The sequence below is a fragment of the Lampetra planeri genome, chromosome 58, assembly GCF_965212315.1.
Source record: "Lampetra planeri chromosome 58, kcLamPlan1.2.h2, whole genome shotgun sequence".
NCBI classification, from domain to species: Eukaryota; Metazoa; Chordata; class Hyperoartia; order Petromyzontiformes; family Petromyzontidae; genus Lampetra; species Lampetra planeri.
Genome location: NC_136164.1, coordinates 3,495,430 through 3,515,861, shown reverse-complemented (window position 1 = coordinate 3,515,861; position 20,432 = coordinate 3,495,430). Strand labels below are relative to the sequence as shown.

Genomic DNA, 20,432 nt, shown 5'->3' with positions numbered 1-20,432 from the left:
GGCGAGCGACGGACGTCAAATCGGCGTCCTTCGCCAGATGAACCGGGGGGGGGGGGGGGGGGCTCGTAGGGGAGAACCGCGAGGCGGCGGAACGCGCCGACGCCCCCCACGAGTTGCGGCAACGGCGGTGGCGCAACATCACCGGCGCCAACGAAGCTCTCGCGGCGCACACCTTCGTTCGACCGTACGAACCGCTAACGAGGGATTCGTTTCGCAGCCTGTTGTCAATCCACAGGTGGATGAAGGCCTATCCACCCCCCCTCCCCACGCGACCACACTTCACCACATTCACGGCAACAGCCGACACGCCGCGTCAACTCCTCCGCGAGCGAACGAGCGACGGATCGGTTTGCTTCTCTCGTCGTCGCCGGGGCGACTCGCTCTCGTCCCCAGCGGCCGCTTTGTCCGCTGTCCGAGCACGCAGTTGAGCGATTGGGGGGGGGGGGGCGCTGTTTAGCCCCCCCCCCTCCCCCGTACAATCCGCCGAGAGCAGAGACGTTCCACGCGCGAAGCTACGCACAGAGAGAGTTGCGTGCGACCCAGCTCGGGTCAAGCAGCCGTGGGATTCGCAAGCCGGGACTGAACATTCACTCCTTCACTCGTTTATTTAATCCCTCCACCCCCCCCCCACCCCCCCCCCCCCCAACAGGTTGTCTGTGTCATGTGTGTGTGCGAGCTGGTGTGTCGCACGCGTGTGGGAGCTGGCGCGTGGGCGTGTGTACGAACCGGTTGACGTGTGCGTGCGTGCGAGCTGGCGTCTAGCGCGCGTGTAGCGTGCGTGTGCGTGTGAGTGTGGAGCTGGCGTTTAGCGTGCGTGCGAGCTGGCATGTGCGTGCGAGCGAGCGTGGAGCTGGCGTGTACGTGCGTGCGAGCGAGTTGTCGTGTAGCGTGCGTGCGAACGAGCTGGTGTGTAGCGTGCGTGGGAGCTGGTGTGTGCGAGCTGGCGTGTGTGTGCGAGCGAGCTGGCGGTGTGTGTGCGTGCGTGCGAGCTGGCGTGTGTGTGTGTGTGCATGCGAGCGAGCAGGCGTGTGTGTGTGTGTGTGCGTGCGAGCGAGCTGGCGTGTGTGTGTGTGTGCATGCGAGCGAGCTGGCGTGTGTGTGTGCGTGCGAGCGAGCTGGCGTGTGTGTGTGTGCGTGCGAGCGAGCTGGCGTGTGTGTGTGTGTGCGTGCGCTTGAGCGCGTCGGGTTTCTCCACGGCCGTGCCGCCAGCGTGCCGCTCCAGCGTGGCTGCGGGGTTCGGCGTCGAGTTGAACGGCCGCTTTGTTTCCGTCGTGGGCGCAAGTCGGCGTCGTCCAGGCCTGTCCATCACTCCTTGTCCTGCACCAGCTTCAGCACCTTGCCGATAGCGATGGTTTTACCTGTGCGGAGGGGGGGGGGCGGACGGAGATGACGCGTGGAGATGCGAGATACGGAGGAAGGGAGAGAGGTAAAGATCCCCCCGTGAGCTCCAACATCCTGTCGGGGCAAGTGCTGTTGGTGAGTTTCGCCACCTGCGGAACCCGGCAAGGAGATGTTGACACACCGCACCGGGTACTCATTTGAGGCTGAGTCGACCTAGGGGAGGCCCCAGGACCGGTAAAGATCATTGTCACTGGTGATGGTCGTGAGTGGGTATCAAATGAGGGTCGTCGGGTTTGCAGCACAGTGCGCTAACCACTGCACTACCGCTCCCCACACACACACACAGAGCGTGGGTGGGCAACTTGGGTGGGTGGGTGCGAGGGTGGGGGTGGTACGAGTGGGTGCGTGGTTGGGGTATGGGTGGCTATGTGCGTGGATGCGTGGGGTGAAATTGGCGGGTGGGGTGGTATGGGTGGGTGCGTGGGTGCGTGGTGGTATGGGTGGGTGGGGTGGTATGGGCGGGGTGGTAGGGGTGGGGGTGGTAGGGGTGCGTGGGGGTGGTAGGGGTGTGTGTGGGTGTGGGTGGTATGGGTGGGTGCGTGTGGGTGGTATGCGTGGGTGGGTGGGTGCGTGTGGGTGGTATGGGTGGGTGGGTGCGTGTGGGTGGTATGGGTGGGTGGGTGCATGTGGGTGGTATGGGTGGGTGGGTGGGTGCGTGGGGGGTGTGGGGGGGGTAGGGGTGCGTGGGGGTGTGGGTGGTATGGGTGGGTGTGGGTGGTAGGGGTGGGTGGTACGGGTGGGGGTGGGTGGGTGTGGGTGGGTACCTTCGTCACGCAGGGTGAAGCGCCCCATCTGGGGGAAGTCCTTGAAGGTCTCGAGGCAGATGGCGCCGACGGCGCGCAGGCGTGCGATGCACACCTGGTCCTGCTTCACGAAACGCGGCCGCGTCTGGCTCTTCTCCCCACTCTTCTTGTCCACCAGGCACAGCAGCGCCTGCGGCACGCAGAGCGAGAGACGGTCACTCACTCGCTCACCCTCCCGCTCGTCCGCTCGCTCACTCGCTCGCCCGCTCGCTCACCCGCTCACTCACTTGTCCACTCACTCGTCCACCACTAGGCTTGCTCACACGCTCACCCAACCGCTCATGCGACAACCCGCCCACTCGACCACCGACTCGCTTACTCAACCGCTCACTCCCTCACCGAACCATTAAATCGCCAATCCACCCTCCTCCCGCTCTCCCATCCACGCGCTCGCTCGCTCAGCCGCTGGTGCGCCAACCCGCTCGCTCAACCGCTCAACCGCTCAACCGCCACCGACCCACTCGGCTGCGCCCCCCCCCCCCACCCATCGGCTCGCTCGCGAGGAATGCGACCGGCTGCTCATGCGCAGCGAAACCGAGCGCCACGTCGCAATGTTCCCGTCTCTCCATGCTGTGTCTTGCCGCGTCTGCTCTGCCTGCTGCGTCTTGCCGCGTCTGCTCTCCCTGCTGCGTCTGCTCTGCCTGCTGCGTCTGCTCTGCCTGCTGCGTCTTGCCGCGTCTGCTCTGCCTGCTGCGTCTGCTCTGCCTGCTGCGTCTGCCGCGTCTGCTCTCCCTGCTGCGTCTGCTCTGCCTGCTGCGTCTGCTCTGCCTGCTGCGTCTGCTCTGCCTGCTGCGTCTTGCCGCGTCTGCTCTGCCTGCTGCGTCTGCTGCGTCTGCTCTGCCTGCTGCGTCTGCCGCGTCTGCTCTGCCTGCTGCGTCTGCTCTCCCTGCTGCGCGCGCCGTGCCGCTGTGTGTTAGCCCTGCGGCCGTGTGGAGGCGCTCTCCCGCCCACGCACCTTGATCTGTACTTCCTCGACGCACGTGTGGATGTGCAGGACAGCGTTGTAGCCGGGGCAGATGATCGACTTGTGTTCAATGATCACGATCTGCGGGCAAAGAAGCACGACAAAGACAAAGATCCTACGTATAGACTTGACAGACTGTTGCGGCAAGTGCCCTTAGCAAGTCGCGCCACCCGTGGGATGGGTGGCCGACACTGAAGTGTTGACACACCGCACCGGGTACTCATTTGAGGCTCAGTCAACCTAGGGGAGGCCCAGGACCGGTTCAGATAATCGTCACTGATGGTGGCAGCGCGCTAACCGCTACCACTACCGCTCTGACACAGATACACAGACACACAAAGACACAGACAAACAAAGACACACAAAGACACAGACAAATAAAGACACACACCGACACACAGACCACTTAATAGCGGACAGCACGCCGAGGCAAGCCAGTACACGGCACTCCGCAGAGAGGTACGGCACTCGGCACAAACAGCAAATCACTACGGCACGGGACCGAACCACTCCTCGGTTCACGGCCACCACGAGCGACGGTTATGTGGCCCGGTCTTCGGTCTCCCCCTAGGTCGACTCGGCCTCAAAGCGAGCACCCGGCGCTCGTGCCAGTCTAGGCGGAGCACCCCACCTGCGCGTCGAAGGTGCAGCCCGTGTGGCAGAGGTTGGCGGCATCGCACAGCACGAAGCCCGGCAGGATCTCCTCCTCCTCGATGCCCTTGAGCCGCAGCTTCAGGTTCTCGCCGGGCCCCGCCGCCTCCGTCTCCACCTCGTCCGACAGCAGCGACAGCACCTCCACGTTGTGCTGTCACGGGGTGCGGGGGGGGGGAGGGAGTGACATCATGACACAGCAGCGACAGCACCTCCACGTTGTGCTGTCACGGGGTGCGGGGGGGGGAGGGAGTGACATCATGACACAGTGCAGGTGACAGCACCTCCACGTTGTGCAGTCACGGGGAGAGGGGGGGGGAGATGAGTGACATCATGACACAGTGGTGACAACACCTCCACGTTGTGCTGTCACGGGGTGCGAGGGGGGGGGTGACATCACGACACAGTGCAGGTGACAGCACCTCCACGTTGTGCTGTCACGGGGAGAGAGAGGGGGGAGTGGGGGGGGATGAGTGACATCATGACACAGCAGCGACAGCACCTCCACGTTGTGCTGTCATGGGGAGCGGGGGGGGGAGATGAGTGACATCATGACACAGTGGTGACAGCACCTCCACGTTGTGCTGTCACGGGGAGAGAGAGGGGGGGGGGGATGGCGAGAAAGTTGAGTGAAAATGTGAAAATGTCCTGGACCTCGCCTAGGTCGACTCGGCCTCAAACGAGTACCTGGTGCGGTGCACAAACGTCACCGACCCCCCCCCACCTCGTGTGCTGTGCCGGCCTTCCTAGGTGCTACTTCGCTAACAGCACTTGCCCCAACGGTCTGTTCAGGCTACACCGTGGATCTTTGTTTACAAGTGTGTGTGTATATACACACTGCACATGTGTATCTGTGTTTGCGTTTGTATGAGTGTGTGTTTAAAGGTGTACATGTGTGTATATACTTACATATGTGTGTGTGTGTACCTCTTCAAAACTAAACTATAAACTATTTTTTTTATTTCACCCAACAAGGCCCGCTGGGCTGCGTCGCTCTTTTTCAGCGGCGACGTGGCCACAAGCGATAGCTCAAGGAAGTGGGCTGCTCATCGCGTCGCTGTCAAACACTCCAAACGCGTGACGTCGACTCTAAATGTGGCGGGAGAAACCGAAGGGCCTGAAAAAAAATCCACGCCACCACAGGGAGAACTCCAAATATACAGCAGCAGGCGTGAGGGTCGTGATCAAACCCACGATCTCCTGTACACCAGGCGAGGTAGTCAACATCTCCTAGCCACCGTGATGATGATGAGAGACGCAAACTCCAAATATACAGCATCAGGCGTCAGGGTCGGGATCGAACCCACGACCTCCTGCACACCAGGCGAGGTAGTTAACATCTCCTAGCCACCGTGATGATGATGAGAGAGAGAGACACGCAAACTCCAAATATACAGCAGCAGCAGCAGGCGTCAGGGTCGCGATCAAACCCACGACCTCCTGTACACCAGGCGAGGTAGTTAACATCTCCTAGCCCCTTGTGTGTGCGGGCATGGTCCAGGCCACTCCACCCTCTCGTGCGCCGTGCCGGCCTTCATAGGCGCTACTCGCTAACAGCACTTGCCCCTACAGTCTGTTACAGACTATGCGGGGGATTTTTGTCTTTGTTCATCTTTGGAGCCTCACCTTATTGGGCATCATGACGAGATGCTGCCCCTTGACGATGCTGCCCGACTCCAGCTTCCCCAGCACCACTGTGCCCATGTCCTGTGGGGCGGGGAGAGACGTCATGAGGTGTCTGGACTTCCGTGGGCAGAACAACAGAGCCAAGCGAGAGCGGGCGGTGGTCGCGCAGTGGTGGTGGTTGCGGTGGTGGTGGCAGTGGTGGCGGCAGTGGTGGCGGCAGTGGTGGCGGCAGTGGTGGCGGCAGTGGTGGCGGCAGTGGTGGCGGCAGTGGTGGCGGCAGTGGTGGCGGCAGTGGTGGCGGCAGTGGTGGTTGCGGTGGTGGTGGCAGTGGTGGTGGCAGTGGTGGCGGCAGTGGTGGCGGTTGTGGTGGTCTTGGTGGTAGCGGTCGTGGTGGTGGTGGCAGTGGTTCTGGTGGCGGCCGCGGTGGTGGTGGCGGTAGTGGCGGCAGTGGTGGTGGTCGTGGTGGTGTTGGTGGTGTTGGTGGCGGCGGTGTTGGTGGTAGCCATACTGGTGGTGGAGGTGGTGGCGTTGTTGGTGGTGGCAGCGGCGGTGGTGGTGTTGGTGGCAGTAGTGGTGAGCTGGCACCTACCTTGTACTTGTCGACGATGGGGATGCGGATGAGTCCGTCTGACGAGCGGTACATGCAAGGGAGGCTCTCCAGGTAGGGGATGAAGGGCAGCCCGCTGCAGTGTGGAACACGCTCACACACTTAGTCATACACTCACATACATACAAAGACCCCCCGTGTAGCCTTCACAGACTGATGGGGCAAGGGCTGTTAAGCGAGTAGCACCTACAAAGGCCGGCGCTGTGGCACACGAGGGGGTGGGTGGCCAGCACCACGCCCGGCCGTCTTTGTCTCCCCAGTGGCGATGTTTACTACTACACACCGCACCAGGCTACTCATTTGAGGCCGAGTCGACCTTGGGGAGGCCCACGACCGCCCACTCACTCACCCCCCCGCACCTCCGATAAGCACGGTTGGCTACGTACGGTGCGAAAGAAGTTCAACATCCATACAGACCCAGGACCGGTTCAGATGATCGTCACCGGTGGTGGCCACGAGCGGGAACCGAACTCGGGTCGCCGGGTTCGTAGCGCAGCGCGCTAACCGCTGTGCCACCGCTCCCCCATAACCACAGACACTTGCTAACGAGTGAACGAGTGGATGAATGATGTGGAGGTTGGAGTGTGTCCCTGATGAAGTGAATGAGTAAATGAATTGACGAGTCGGCAAATTAATGAAGTGAATGGAGGTGGTTTGACTGCCCCCTCATGTGAGTTAGTGAATGGATGCACGAGTGAATGAGAAAAGCGAGCGAATAATGAATTGATGAGCGAACCGAGTAAGCAAATCGTTGAATGAGCGAGTGAGCGCCGAGGATCTCACTCAGTGTGTGCGTGAGTGAATAGGTGAATGTATGAGCCAATCACTGAATGAGTGAGTGAGTGACTGGGTGAGTGACTGGGTGAGTGACTGGGTGAGTGAATGGGCGAGCTAGTGAGTGAATTGGTGAGCGAGTGAGTGGGTGAGTGGCAGAGGTGTGGACTCGAGTCATGTGACTTGGACTCGAGTCAGACTCGAGTCATGAATTTGATGACTTGCGACTCGACTTGGACTTGCATAACAATGACTTTGTCCCACCTCTGGTGAGTGGTGAGGACCTCACCTGTACCAGGGGCACACAGAGGTGCAGGCCTCGCGAAGATTGGCCCCCGTGAGGCCCGAGCACGGCATGAAGTGAATGTCCTTCTTGGGGTTGAAGCCGACCTTGCGCAGGAAGGGAACCAGCTTCTCCTTGCACTCCTCATACCTGGACACTCGACACGCACACACATCATACACACACACGCACATCATACACACATTACATTATATACACACACACATCACACACACATCACACACACACACACATCATACACACACACACATCATACACACACACACATCATACACACGTAGTGACATAATACACACACATTACATTATATACACACACACACACATTATACACACATTACATTATATACACACATTTTATACACACATTACATCATACACACATTACATTATACACATACACACAATACACGCACATTAAACACGTTACATTAAATGACAAACACTCCTCATACACACGTTACATTATACACACACACACATCATACACACGTTACATTATACACACACATCACACACACACATTACACGCACATTATACACACACACAATACACGCACATTATACATATTACATTACACACACACATCTCACACACACACACCACATCATACACACACACACACACCACACACACTCATCATACACACAAACACACATCTCACACACACACACCACATCATACACACACACACCATACACACAAAACACACACCACACACACCACATCACACACACCACACACTCCACCTCACACACACACCACATCACACACACACCACACACACCACATCACACACACCACACACTCCACCTCACACACACACCACATCACACACACACCACATCACACACACACCACACACACCACATCACACACACCACACACACTCCTGTCGAGTCTCAATACTCGGAGACACGCTCTCCAGCAGCCTCAAGGCCCCGCCACTCCCATCTCAAGGAGGGCCTCACCTCTCCTGGCTCCAGTGCACCGTGGGGTCGTCCATCTTGTTGATGAGCACCACGAGGTGCTTGACGCCCGCCGTCTTGGCGAGCATGGCGTGCTCGCGCGTCTGCCCGCCCCGCTCGAAGCCCGTCTCAAACTCGCCCTTCCGCGCCGAGATCACCTGGGGGTGGGGGGGGTCACGCGCACAGTGGCAACACGCGGGCGGGGGAGTCGGGGGAGTCGGGGGAGTGGGGGGAGTGGGGGGAGTCGGGGGAGTTGGGAGCTCGTCACCACAGAACATCGGCGATTTTCCCCGTAATTTTTCGCGAATCGATTGCGCCGAATTCCAGGGTCGGGCCTGGTTCAGGTCCGGTGATATCCCTCAACCCGCCTAAGTTCTCTTATCCCCGTGCGGTGCCCCGCGCTGGCCAACCGCGGACACAGCCAGCGAGGGACGTCGCCGCCGCCGCCCTCTCTCTCACGTACCAGCACGGCGAGGTCGGCCTGCGACGCTCCGCCGATCATGTTGGGCACGAAGCTCTTGTGGCCGGGCGCGTCCAGGATGGTGAAATGTTTGTTTGACGTCTCGAAGTAGGCGCGCCCCACCTCCACCGTCTTGCCCTTCTCGCGCTCCTCCACGTTCGTGTCCAGGGCCCACGACAGGTACCTGGCACGCGCGGCGTCGGTACACTTTTATTTCACACCGGCACGTCCGAACCGAGCCGGCGCCAAGGCCACCTCGCGGTACTCGTAGAGATTTTCTTCTCCCCACGGGTGGTTTGGAGAGCCGAGGCCGGAGCCAAACCGCGATGCGGTGGCCGCAGAAGGCCACCCGGCTAACGACTCGCGTGACGGCCGCGGGCACGGCTAGGCTACTGCGGTGGACAAAAACAACCAGCCCTGGTGCCTCCTGGGCTAGGCACGGCACGGCTGTGCAGTGGAAAAAAAGTGAATAGATTCCTTCCCAGTGTAGCCGAGACAGCGCTGTCGACTGACTCCCCCCCCCCGTGACGCACGAGGGAGCGGTGTGGCCAGTAACGGGGCACGGCCGCCTTTGTTTGCGCACGGCACCAGCTACTAATTTACACGCGAATCAATCTGAGGGTCTTTACCGAAAGACCCAAATAATATGAATTCCTAAAGTCATGAAAGCTTTAAGTCAACGTTTATGTATGTTGAACCTCTTTCACATCATACGGAACCAACCGTGCTATTCAGTGGCGTAGAGGTTAGCACGCTGCACTACAAATCCAGCAGCCTAAGTGCGTCGTGTCTGTTGTCTATCTGTGTCTGCTGTGTGTGTTGCGTGTCTGTGTGCGTGTCTGTGTGCGTGTCTGTGTGCGTGTCTGTGTGCGTGTCTGTGTGCGTGTCTGTGTTTGTTGTGTCTGTGTGCGTGTCTGTGTGCGTGTCTGTGTTTGTTGTGTCTGTGTGTTGTGTGCGTGTCTGTTGTGTCTATCTGTGTCTGCTGCGTCTGTGTGTGTTGCGTGCGTGTCTGTGTGCGTGTCTGTGTGCGTGTCTGTGTCTGCTGTGTCTGTGTCTGCTGTGTCTGTCTGCTGTGTCTGTCTGCTGTGTCTGTGTGCGTGTCTGTGTGCGTGTCTGTGTGCGTGTCTGTGTGCGTGTCTGTGTGCGTGTCTGTGTGCGTGTCTGTGTGCGTGTCTGTGTGCGTGTCTGTGTGCGTGTCTGTGTGCGTGTCTGTGTGCGTGTCTGTGTTGTCTGTTGTGTCTATCTGTGTCTGCTGCGTCTGTGTGTGTTGCGTGCGTGTCTGTGGGCGTGCGTATCTTTGTGTGCGCGTGTTCGATGCTGCTGTTGTTGCTGTGCAGCGGAGTGAGAGCTCACCAGCTCTCTCTGCTCTTCTCTTTCGCTTCTCGCTCGTACTTCTCCAGCGTCCTCTTGTCCACCATGCCCGTCAGGTACCTGCACGGAGCGGGCGGCACGGGCCACCGTCAACACCGCCATCGGCATCCACGTCCTGCCCTCTGGCAAGCGGGAAACCTGCATTGGCTTCTCCAGTAACCGAACGAATACATTACGAGGTCGCACTCATTACAAAGTCCTTGACGCAAATGAATCACAATGCCTTGCTGCTGATCTCGTGAAGGACCATAAACCGTCGCCACGCAAACTCCGATCATCCTCGCAGCAGCAGCAGCGGCATTTGACTAACCGTCGAGCAAAGATCACCGCATCATCGTTGCGCGGCGCTTTCAGAAGCGCTTCTGTGGCCGTCTGGAAAGCTCTTCCCTTCCGATATCAGGAAGCCACTGGAGCTGTGCGCTTTTAAATCGTCGTCTAGATTGATAAACTCGTTTGTTGAGAACTGCTTTATGTGTTTAGTTTGTTGTCCTTGCCCCACCACCTCCGATGAGTGCGGCTGGCTACGCACGGAGCCTACAACATGAGCCACGTGTAGCAGCGTGTTCCCTCCACTGCTGGACGCCAACGGCCATCCCTCAGTCTCACGATATCGCTCCTGTAATCGAGCGAGTGGACAAGCCGCGGTGGCGAGGAGATGTTAACTACCTCGCCTGGTCTGCAGGAGGTCGTGGGTTCCATGCCGACCCTGACGCCTGCTGCTGTATATCTGGAGTTTGCGTGTCTCTCTCTTTCCCTGTGGTTGTGTGGATTTTTCTCCGGGTTTTCCCCTCCATGTTAAGAATGACCCAAGCAATGTCCACGTGAACAGGACCCTGCGGGGTGGGCTGGTAGGAACGAATAACCAAAGAATATAAACATCATGTAGTATTACACTTGTTAAGCCAGGAAAGCCCCACTGAGTCAAAAGGTTTTTGTAGGGTCCTGCCAAGTGTTTGCAGTAGGGGGCGATGTTGATACACGGACAGACGGACGGACGGACGATATAATCTATTGGTGGTCTGGTCCACTTCGTTCCTACCAGTATAAGCCGCTTCTCACTGGTCTATCCACGTGTGATCGCCGGTTGCTTCTGAAAAGGAGCTGCACAGCTCAGAGGCCTCTAACCTGCTTGAACACAAACAAACAAAAACCAAAAAAAGTAAAAAAAATGTCACTCACATGATCTGCCCTCCGATTGTTGACTTGCCAGCATCTGCGGAAGGGAGGGGGCGACACGACACGGTGTGGCGTTAAGCGCGGTGCCGCTGCAGCTGTGACAGCGCATCCCATGCAACCCGGCGGTGTGCTTCCCCTCATTACTGATACGCGCACGTGTCTGTGTGTTTGTATGTGTGTGTGTATGTGTGTGTATGTGTGTGTATGTGTGTATGTGTCTGTATGTGTGTGTATGTGTCTGTATGTGTATGTATGTGTGTGTATGTGTCTGTATGTTTGTGTATTTGTGTATGTGTCTGTATGTGTCTGTATGTGTCTGTATGTGTCTGTATGTGTCTGTATGTGTGTGTATGTGTCTGTATGTGTGTGTAACGGCACTCGCCCCAACAGTCTGTTAAGGCAATATGGGGGATCTTTGTCTTTGTATGTGTGTGTATGTGTCTCTGTGCGTCTGCGTTTGGCCGGGTGGAGATCAGTAGCGTAGCACGATACCATCAACACGCTAGGGGGCTCTGGGCCATTCTTCGTGCGAGCCAGAGGCCCCCCCCCCCCCCTCCCCCCCCCGAGCGAGCGAGGACGACCGCCCTCGCCCCGACGGCGGATCGAGCGCGGCACGTGCGGCACGTGTGGCCCCTGTGGGTAGGTGGGGGGTGGGTGGGGTGGGTGGGGTGGGGCCGTGCGCGCCTCTCACCCACGTGGCCGATGAACACTACGTTGACGTGGTCTTTGCGCGGCCCCTCCGAGGGCTTGGGCGCCGGCGCCGGGACGGGGACCCCCTCCCCGTCCCCCTCCTCCTCCTCGGGGGCCTCCTCCGCCCCGCCCGGGCCCCCGCTCTCGCCCGGAGGGGGGGCCGCCCCCCCCCGCGTCCTCGCCGCCGCCCCCCCCCCACGTCCTGGGGGGGAGGAGGAGGGGGGGGCTCGTCCGAGGGGGGGCCGCCCCCCCCTCCGCCTCCGCCGCCCCCGTCCGGTTGCTCCGGCTCGCCGCGCTCCTCCCAACTCTCGGCAGACTCGGGCTCTCCGTTCTCGAGCGGCGCTGGGAACGCCGAACGGCACCGTCGGCACACAGACGCGGGGGGGGGGGGGGGGTCAAGCAGCGCCGGGACCGGTGGGGGGGGGGGTCAAGCACGAAGCGTGGCGACAATAATCTCGGCAAGGAGCGTAAAAACCGTCGTGCCAACTGCGTCATCCTCGCGGCCGTCGAACAAAAGCCGCGTCGTGGGAGTGCATCTGCAGCAGCATTAGAAACAGCAGCATCAGTAAGCTGCAGCAGTAGTAGTAGAAGCAGCTGTATCAGCAGCAGCATTATAAACAGCATCATCATCAGCGTGCGTGGTGACAATGGGAGTGCATCTGCAGCAGCATTAGAAACAGCAGTATCAGTAAGCAGCAGCAGTAGTAGTAGAAGCAGCTGTATCAGCAGCAGCAGCATTATAAACAGCATCATCATCATCAGCGTGTGTGCGTGGTGACAGTGGGAGTGCATCTGCAGCAGCATTAGAAACAGCAGCATCAGTAAGCAGCAGTAATAGAAGCAGCTGTATCAGCAGCTGCATCATAAACAGCATCAGCATCATCATCAGCGTGTGTGCGTGTGGTGACAGTGGGAGAGCGTGGGGGACACCTCCTGTCTTTGTGCTGGAGTCCAACTCGGGCGCTCTGGGTTTGCTGTCCACGAGCGGCGTGGACGAGGGCTCTGCAGGACACACGCGGCCATCACGCGCTCGTCACACCTCCCATTCAGCTACAGCTGGCTACGCACGGCGCGAAACAAGCCCCACGTACAGACGTACACGCCGCGCGAGACACACCCAGCGAGCCGGCCGGCCGGCCGGCCGCACACGCGGTGTGGCCATGAGAGGCGGAGTCTCGGCCACGGGCAGAGGACAAGGGAAGGAGTTGAGTCTCGGACTTGATCAGGGGGCAGGGAGTAGACAGCACGGGTGGCTGGGGGGGGGAAGGGATTTCCAGACTTTGGGGGGCCGCAGAGGAGAAAAAGCGACCTCTTGGTGGGTGAAAGTTGACCGAGAGATTCGATGGAAATCTTTGCTTTGATGGGAGCAGAGAGAGAGTGAGGGGAGTAGAGTGAGATGAGAGGGGAGAGGTGGGAAAGTGCGTGAAGGGGAGTGGAGTGAGATGAATGGGGAGGGGAGGAGAGTGAGATGAGAGGGGAGAGGCAGGAGAGTGCGTGGAGGGGAGTAGAGTGAGATGAGAGGGGAGAGGCAGGAGAGTGCGTGGAGGGGAGTAGAGTGAGATGAGAGGGGAGAGGCAGGAGAGTGCGTGGAGGGGAGTAGAGTGAGATGAGAGGGGAGAGGCCGGCAGGGGGTGAGTCCCCGGAGGAGCTAGAAGACCGAGTGATACCGACGTGCAATCCGGGATTTCGCTTCCCGAGTAAAAACACGTTGGCCAACTGCTCGATGCCGAAATGTTTTGCCGCAGGTTGCGAAACTCGGCGCAGGGCGATCACGGGCACGTTCCACGCAGACCGCCAGCGTCACTCCGACGTGCGCTCTGCGCAAGCGACTCGCGCGCCGGCAACACCAAACAAACTTGGAAGCGTCGCGACGGAATTCTATTGCAACAGCAACCGCCTTGTGCCCTGCCAGGGAGACAGAGGGCGACTCAGAACGTTTAAATGTGGCAACGTGAAAGTTACCGCTGTTCACAGGACAGCAAGCAGGTTGCTGTTGGCCGCTGTGGTTTTAGTTGGGTGCGGAGAAGTCATGGCGGCAGTGGTTCTCTCCGAGCTACCAACTCCATAGGTTCAATCCCAAGCTATGACTAGCTCTCTCTCTTCTGAAAGTAATTATGATATCCATTACCACCATCATCATCATCGTATAACCATTATCATCATGATTACAACACCTTCATAATCATTATCATCATGAATACAATACCATCATAATCAACCCTCCGAGGTTGATCAAATGTAACGCCACTCTCCGACGCATCACCAAATCACCCCAACTCGCCTGAACGCGCCCACATCTCAGAAGCTAAGCAGGCCTGCGCCGCCCCCGGACGGGCGATGACCACGCACGCCATGCTGCTGCTGCTACAGGATTCTACGGGGGGGGGGGGGGCTACGTGTTGGGCAGCAGCGAGGGCCGGCACCGTCGGACCGTACCGCGTTGCCGCTACGCCCTCGAGCCAACAACGACCCGGCCCGGTTCCCAACAGGCCACGGGCCTCTAGCGGTCCGTGGCCCGGGGATTAGGGACTCCTGATTTAGAATGACGAGTTCGTTTCTTTTAGAGCGGCTTTCTGTGTTTAGTTTGTGATCCTCGCCCCTCCGCTTAGCGGGGCTGGCTATGTAGGGTGCAGAAGAAGTTCAACATACACGGTGATGCAGCGGTAGCCAAAACTTGCTAATAGCGTACAGTAGTGTGGTGTATAGTAGTGTGTAGTATAGTAGTGTGTAGTAATGTAGTATATAATGTAGCATATAGTAGTGTGGTGTGTAGTAGTGAAGTCTATAAAAGTTGTGCAATAGTGTAGTGTATAGTAGTGTGGTGTATAATAGTGTATAGTAGTGCTGTATAGTGTTGTGTAAAGTGTTTAGTGTAGCATATAGTAGTGTGGTGTATAGCAGCGTGTATAGTTGTGTAGGAGTGTATAATTGTGTCGTGTAGTAGTTTGTATAACTTTTTTCGCACCGTGAGTAGCCAACCGTGCTAATTACTCGTGACCACCGACCTTGCCCCATCTCGTGACGGATCCTACCCAAGCCCATTTACCTTTGTTAGCAGGCACAGTGATGCCTTCAGCACGTGGAGATTACGTCCATTTTTGTTGGCTGCTATACGAAAAGCCACTTCGTTGAACTAGCATTAGTGGCAAAGTAGCTGCTGAAAAAAAAGTTCGTAGCTAAGGGGGTTCAACACCTGGTAAGATAAAAAAATTTGTTAAAAAAGAAATACACAAATAAAACTGAAATGCTTTGTTTACATCTCCTATACTTTGCACTGCTATCGTGTTTTTGTATTGTTCGTTGTTGTAACGGTCTGACCCCGTGCCCCTCCTGGACATCTGTGAAGCGATTCACGGCTCACCGGATTCCTACAGGATAAATAAATATTCTGATTTCTGAATTAAGTAATGCGTGAGTGAGTGGGTAAGTGAGCGAGTGAATTAATTAACGAGTGGGTGGGTGAGTGAGCGAATCACTGAATTGTATGCACGTATGTTCAACTTCTTTCACACCGTGCGTAGTCGTTCGTGCAAATCCGAAGTGCGGGAATTGGTGAGTATGTGAATGGGTAAGTGACTGGGTGAGTGAGTAAATGGGTGAGTGAGTGAATAGGTGAATGACTGGGTGAGTGACTGAGTGAGTAAATGGGTGAGTGACTGGGTGAGTGAGTAAATGGGTGAGTGAGTGAATAGGTGAATGACTGGGTGAGTGACTGAGTGAGTAAATGGGTGAGTGACTGGGTGAGTGAGTGACTTTATGAGTGACTAGGTGAGTGAGTAAATGGGTGAGTGACTGGGTGAGTGAGTAAATGGGTGAGTGACTAGGTGAGTGACTGAGTGAGTGACTGGGCGAGTGAGTGATTGGGTGAGTGAGTGACTGGATGAGTAACTGGGTGAGTGAGTAAATGGGTGAGTGAATAGGTGAGTGACTAGGTGACTGGGTGAGTGACTGGGTGAGTGAGTGAATGGGTGAGTGACTAGGTGAGTAACTGGGCGAGGGACTGAGTGAGTAAATGGGTGAGTGAGTGAATAGGTGAATGAGTGAGCTTTATCGGTCATCGCACTCTTCCAGGATAAAACATCTTCCGATTGCAATGGATTTATATTTTACCGGGTTAGGCCCACTGATCTATATAGAAGCCCTTTTCAGAAGTGACCTGGTCATCACAAATCATAGCTCAACCAAGTGGCTTATCACGACGTGGCAATGTATCGCAGCCAAATTACTCTAAAACGCATGATGTTGAATCTAAATGTGGAGGGGAAAATCCGGAGGACCCGGAGAAAAATCCACGCGACTACGGGGAGAGAGCGAGAGGGAACATGCAAACTCCAGATATACAGGAGACGTCAGGGTCGGGATCGAACCCACGAACCTCCTGCATACCAGGCGAGGTAGTTAACATCTCCCAGCCACCGTGGCGTCCTTGTTAGTGGGGGTCCCACAGAATGATTAAATCACCACGCAGGCCAGAGTGTGCGTCTGAGGCGAGATGGAGGTCCCACAGAATGATTAGATCACCACGCAGGCCAGACGGTTTAGCCCGAGGCTCACACGCGTGTGCCCGTGGTGTCACCACGTGGGACACGTGATGGTACCACGGCAGGCCACGGTTCACGACCGCCCACACCACCACCACCACCCTAGTTAAACAAATATCCACGTTCACCAACATCGCCACGTGTTGTCCGGCTCAGTCCAGCGCGACTCTGCCCTAGGTCGACTCAGCCTGAAACGAGTGCAGGTCGGCTCGGGGGAGACAAAGGCGGCCCGGACGTGCAGCCTTCATGTGCGCTACCCTTTAACAGCGCCTCCGACCTACACGGCAGCAGGCGTCAACCAGACGAGCAGTGGACAGAGCCTGGAATCCCCGCGAGGGATGCACGTGGAGGCACCCGAGTCGCGTGTCAGCTGGTGACTTTAATTTTTTAAACGACAGCTTCAGATTCTCGCGAGCGGCGTTTTTCGTGCAAGCGTGTGAACGCGCACGCACACGCGCGCACCGTACTAGACGTTTAGCCTTTCGACGAGCGCTCGCGACGCCACAAACTAAATGTTTTAAACTTTTAAAAGACGCCAACGCGTCTTGGAAAAAGCCTGCGGCCTTGCGACACGCCCGTTTGCATTCCACAGTCCGCTTCGGCGCGGCGCGAGCCTCGATTGGTCCAGAGGGGGCTCACGTGACAGCGGAAGGCCAATCACGGGCGAGAGCGCGCCTAAGCGGACTACCGATTACATACGATGGGGTCCGCGCTGTAACCACCCCACCACGTCTCGTTATCGACTGCTGGATGAAGGCCGCCGGCTCCTCCTTCCCTCAGCGACGACTTCCACCGCTCCATCTCCACCCGGCTGCCGCTCCTCGCCTCGGACGCCGGTTGCTACGATCATCAGCCAGCGGCCAACACACCGCTGGATGAATCCCGACACCCGAATGTTGCAATGGAGCGAGGCGACGCTCATCGGCTCCTTCGCCTCGGTGGCTGCGCGTGCCGATCGCTCAACGTGGCGGGGTTTAAACAACCACAACAACTACTACAACTACTACTACAACTACTACGGCTACACACAACAGCTGCTGTGAAGACGATGCCCCGAGAGGGTTCCAATACTCCAGTGCCAAGTGGGGGCCCGCTACGCCCTCGAAGCTGTGTAACGACGCGTTTGCCGCCCCGTCTCTGTGTTGTTGTCGCCGCTAGAGTTAGGCCGCTAGAGTTAAAACGACGACGCAGGAGCTCCCGCGTGGTGGAGAGAGAGAGAGAGAGGGAGACGCTGCGGGCGAGGAGAGTGGAGTGCCGGCTCGCACCGCTCATGAGGAAGGAGGGCACGAAGACGGCGGCGTTCACATTGAGGTTCGTCACCGCGGCGTTCATGGCCTCCGCGTCCTGGTCCCAGCAGTCGGGAGCTGAGTCCTGCGTCTCCATCGCCTTCTCCATGCGGTAGAGGCCTCCCACCCCTCTCGCCCTCCTCTCGCCCTCCTCGTATCCCCCCTCGCTTCCTCCTCCTCCTCGTCTCCCCCCTCTCGCCCTCCTCCTCCTCCTCGTCTCCTCCTCCTCCTCGGCGTCGTCGTCGTCCCGGGCGACGTTTCTCGCGGGCAGCTGAAGCGACGAGGCCGCGTGGGGCGCCCGGAATGGAGGCGCGAGGAGGTGGACGGGGCCTTTGCGTCGTGACGTCACGCGAGAGCGGACATGACGTCACGCGCGCAGCTGTGAATGGCGTGCTCGTGACGTCGGCGCGAGAACGGGCAACGGTGCGTCACGACGTCAGTCACGGGCGAGCGCTAGACGGTGCGGACGTGACGTCACGGGCGAGCGCTCGACGGTGCGTCGTGACGTCACGGGCGAGCGCTCAAGGGTGCGTCGTGACGTCACGCGCGAGTGCTCGATGGTGCGTCGTGACGTTTTCAATATACAAATTTCTTGCGTCGTGACGTCGGAAACGGTGATGCTTGCGTTTTGACGTAGCGGATGAGAAGAAAACGTTACGTCGTAACGTCACGGCAAGACGGAGCGCGTATGCTTTGACGTCATTTACAAAATTGAGAAACGTGTCATTTGGGGAGATGGAGGTTTTTACGTCGAAACGTCATATCACAGTGGGTGTCGTGACGTCATTAAGAAAAAGTTGTGCGTCATGACATCAGAAATGGCGGTGCTTGCGGCGTGACGTCATTAACGGGGGCGGGTGTAGTTTTGCGTCGTGAAGCCAACTGGGCTTGTGAAATGACGTCAGAGCGTGAGGATTAGGCGAGTTTTACATAATGACCTAACCACGTAGCGACGTCACAAACGCGGGAATGTCACGGTGCTATCTGAAAATGATGTCATATAACTTTCGGCTGACGTCACGCGCAAACGAGGGACGGGTTGCGTTGTGAGATGGTTAAAATACGTCACGCTGGAGATGACGTCATACACAACAAATGTCACTCGTGCGCTCTCCGTGTTGAGAACAGCAACCTCGGCAGTTGAACACGCAGGAGGATTTCGCGACCAATGTCATCCCAAATTACTGGCGAGACGTCGTACTCAGACTGTAAATGTTGTGGCCTGGCTCTCCAACACACAACAATTTATGGTGGCTCCTTACTCGTTGGCTGTGTCGGGTGGTGGCGGGTTTCACCACACAGTGATATACTTACGCGATCTAACCCAAAAGCACCTCTATTCTGGAGCAAGCTCGTTCAAGTTCATTTATTAGGTATAGCCCTGTGAGCCATTCGGCTCTTGAATCGGGTGCAACCGCAACAAACAAAAACATGAACAAAAAACATCTTGAAGTGAAGACCAGATCCAGCCAACTTTATAGTTATACGCAATGTATATTGCTCATAGATTTGAAGCTTTCGTGACTGCAATGATTCATATTCTCAGGTTTTTTCGGTAAAGTCACGTAGGTAAAAACATTAAAAGTAATGAAAGTAAAATAAAACAAAACAAAAATAAAATTCACGACGTTTCGGAGGCAACACAAGTCTCCGTCATCAGGTGGGACCGTCACAGCCAGATTAGCTGCATCAAGTGAGGCAATGATTCAAGATGTAATCCCTTATAAGCAAGTTGAAGGGGGGAGAAGAGGGGGGGGGGAGTTCATCAGAATGTGGTAGCCAATGAATGGAAGTGGAACGTATCGGGAGGGAGGGGGGTGGGAGGGGGAGGGAGCCAACAAAACATTTGGCGACGGCTTGGACGCGGCTGCTGCGCACGCCAACACAATGGACAGAGAGGGGGGAGGGGAGGTCTGATACACATGATAGAACAAAGGAACGAAAATGCCCATGTTTATACCAATGCTGGCTGAACAATGAAGAGAGTACTGTTAAAAATAACTGGGGATGTTAACACTCGGTGAAGTAAATTAAAATAGTGCCCGTCAGATAAGATGGTCCAAAAAGTGTAATTAAGTCTTTTTTGCGTGGTTAATAACATCTTTCCAGTGATTACTGAGTTTGTACCCATCATCACGGTTGAAATTATGTCTGTGTTTGTATATTTGTATGGCTTCGTGTACAAACCTTTGATGGTAGCCAGGAGGCTTGCAGAGAACCTTGGTCTCGGAAAAGACAATTTCATGAGAGCCCGCCGAGTTGTAGCAATGATCGGCAACGGCCGAAGAATCAGTTCTGCCGTGTTTCAGATCTGACTTGTGCTCGCGGACACGATCAGCAACATGGAGAAACAAAACGTCATGTTGCTGATCGTGTCCGCGAGCACAAGTCAGATCTGAAACACGGCAGAACTGATTCTTCGGCCGTTGCCGATCATTGCTACAACTCGGCGGGCTCTCATGAAATTGTCTTTTCCGAGACCAAGGTTCTCTGCAAGCCTCCTGGCTACCATCAAAGGTTTGTACACGAAGCCATACAAATATACAAACACAGACATAATTTCAACCGTGATGATGGGTACAAACTCAGTAATCACTGGAAAGATGTTATTAACCACGCAAAAAAGACTTAATTACACTTTTTGGACCATCTTATCTGACGGGCACTATTTTAATTTACTTCACCGAGTGTTAACATCCCCAGTTATTTTTAACAGTACTCTCTTCATTGTTCAGCCAGCATTGGTATAAACATGGGCATTTTCGTTCCTTTGTTCTATCATGTGTATCAGACCTCCCCTCCCCCCTCTC

General features: G+C 56.7%; 1 protein-coding gene across 1 annotated transcript; it reads right to left on the bottom strand.

The window, feature by feature from the left end:
• Window positions 1–958: 958 nt before the first annotated feature.
• Window positions 959–17,963, bottom strand: LOC144736009 (eukaryotic peptide chain release factor GTP-binding subunit ERF3A-like). Its single transcript, XM_078618640.1, is given in 15 exon segments — window positions 959–1,358; window positions 2,166–2,334; window positions 3,160–3,249; window positions 3,800–3,973; window positions 5,446–5,526; window positions 6,035–6,128; window positions 7,116–7,259; window positions 8,102–8,256; window positions 8,562–8,742; window positions 9,912–9,989; window positions 11,109–11,142; window positions 11,797–11,980; window positions 11,983–12,137; window positions 12,726–12,797; window positions 17,602–17,963. Coding segments are annotated over 15 exon segments (1,794 nt in total). The 5' UTR covers window positions 17,732–17,963; the 3' UTR covers window positions 959–1,305.
• Window positions 17,964–20,432: the final 2,469 nt, after the last annotated feature.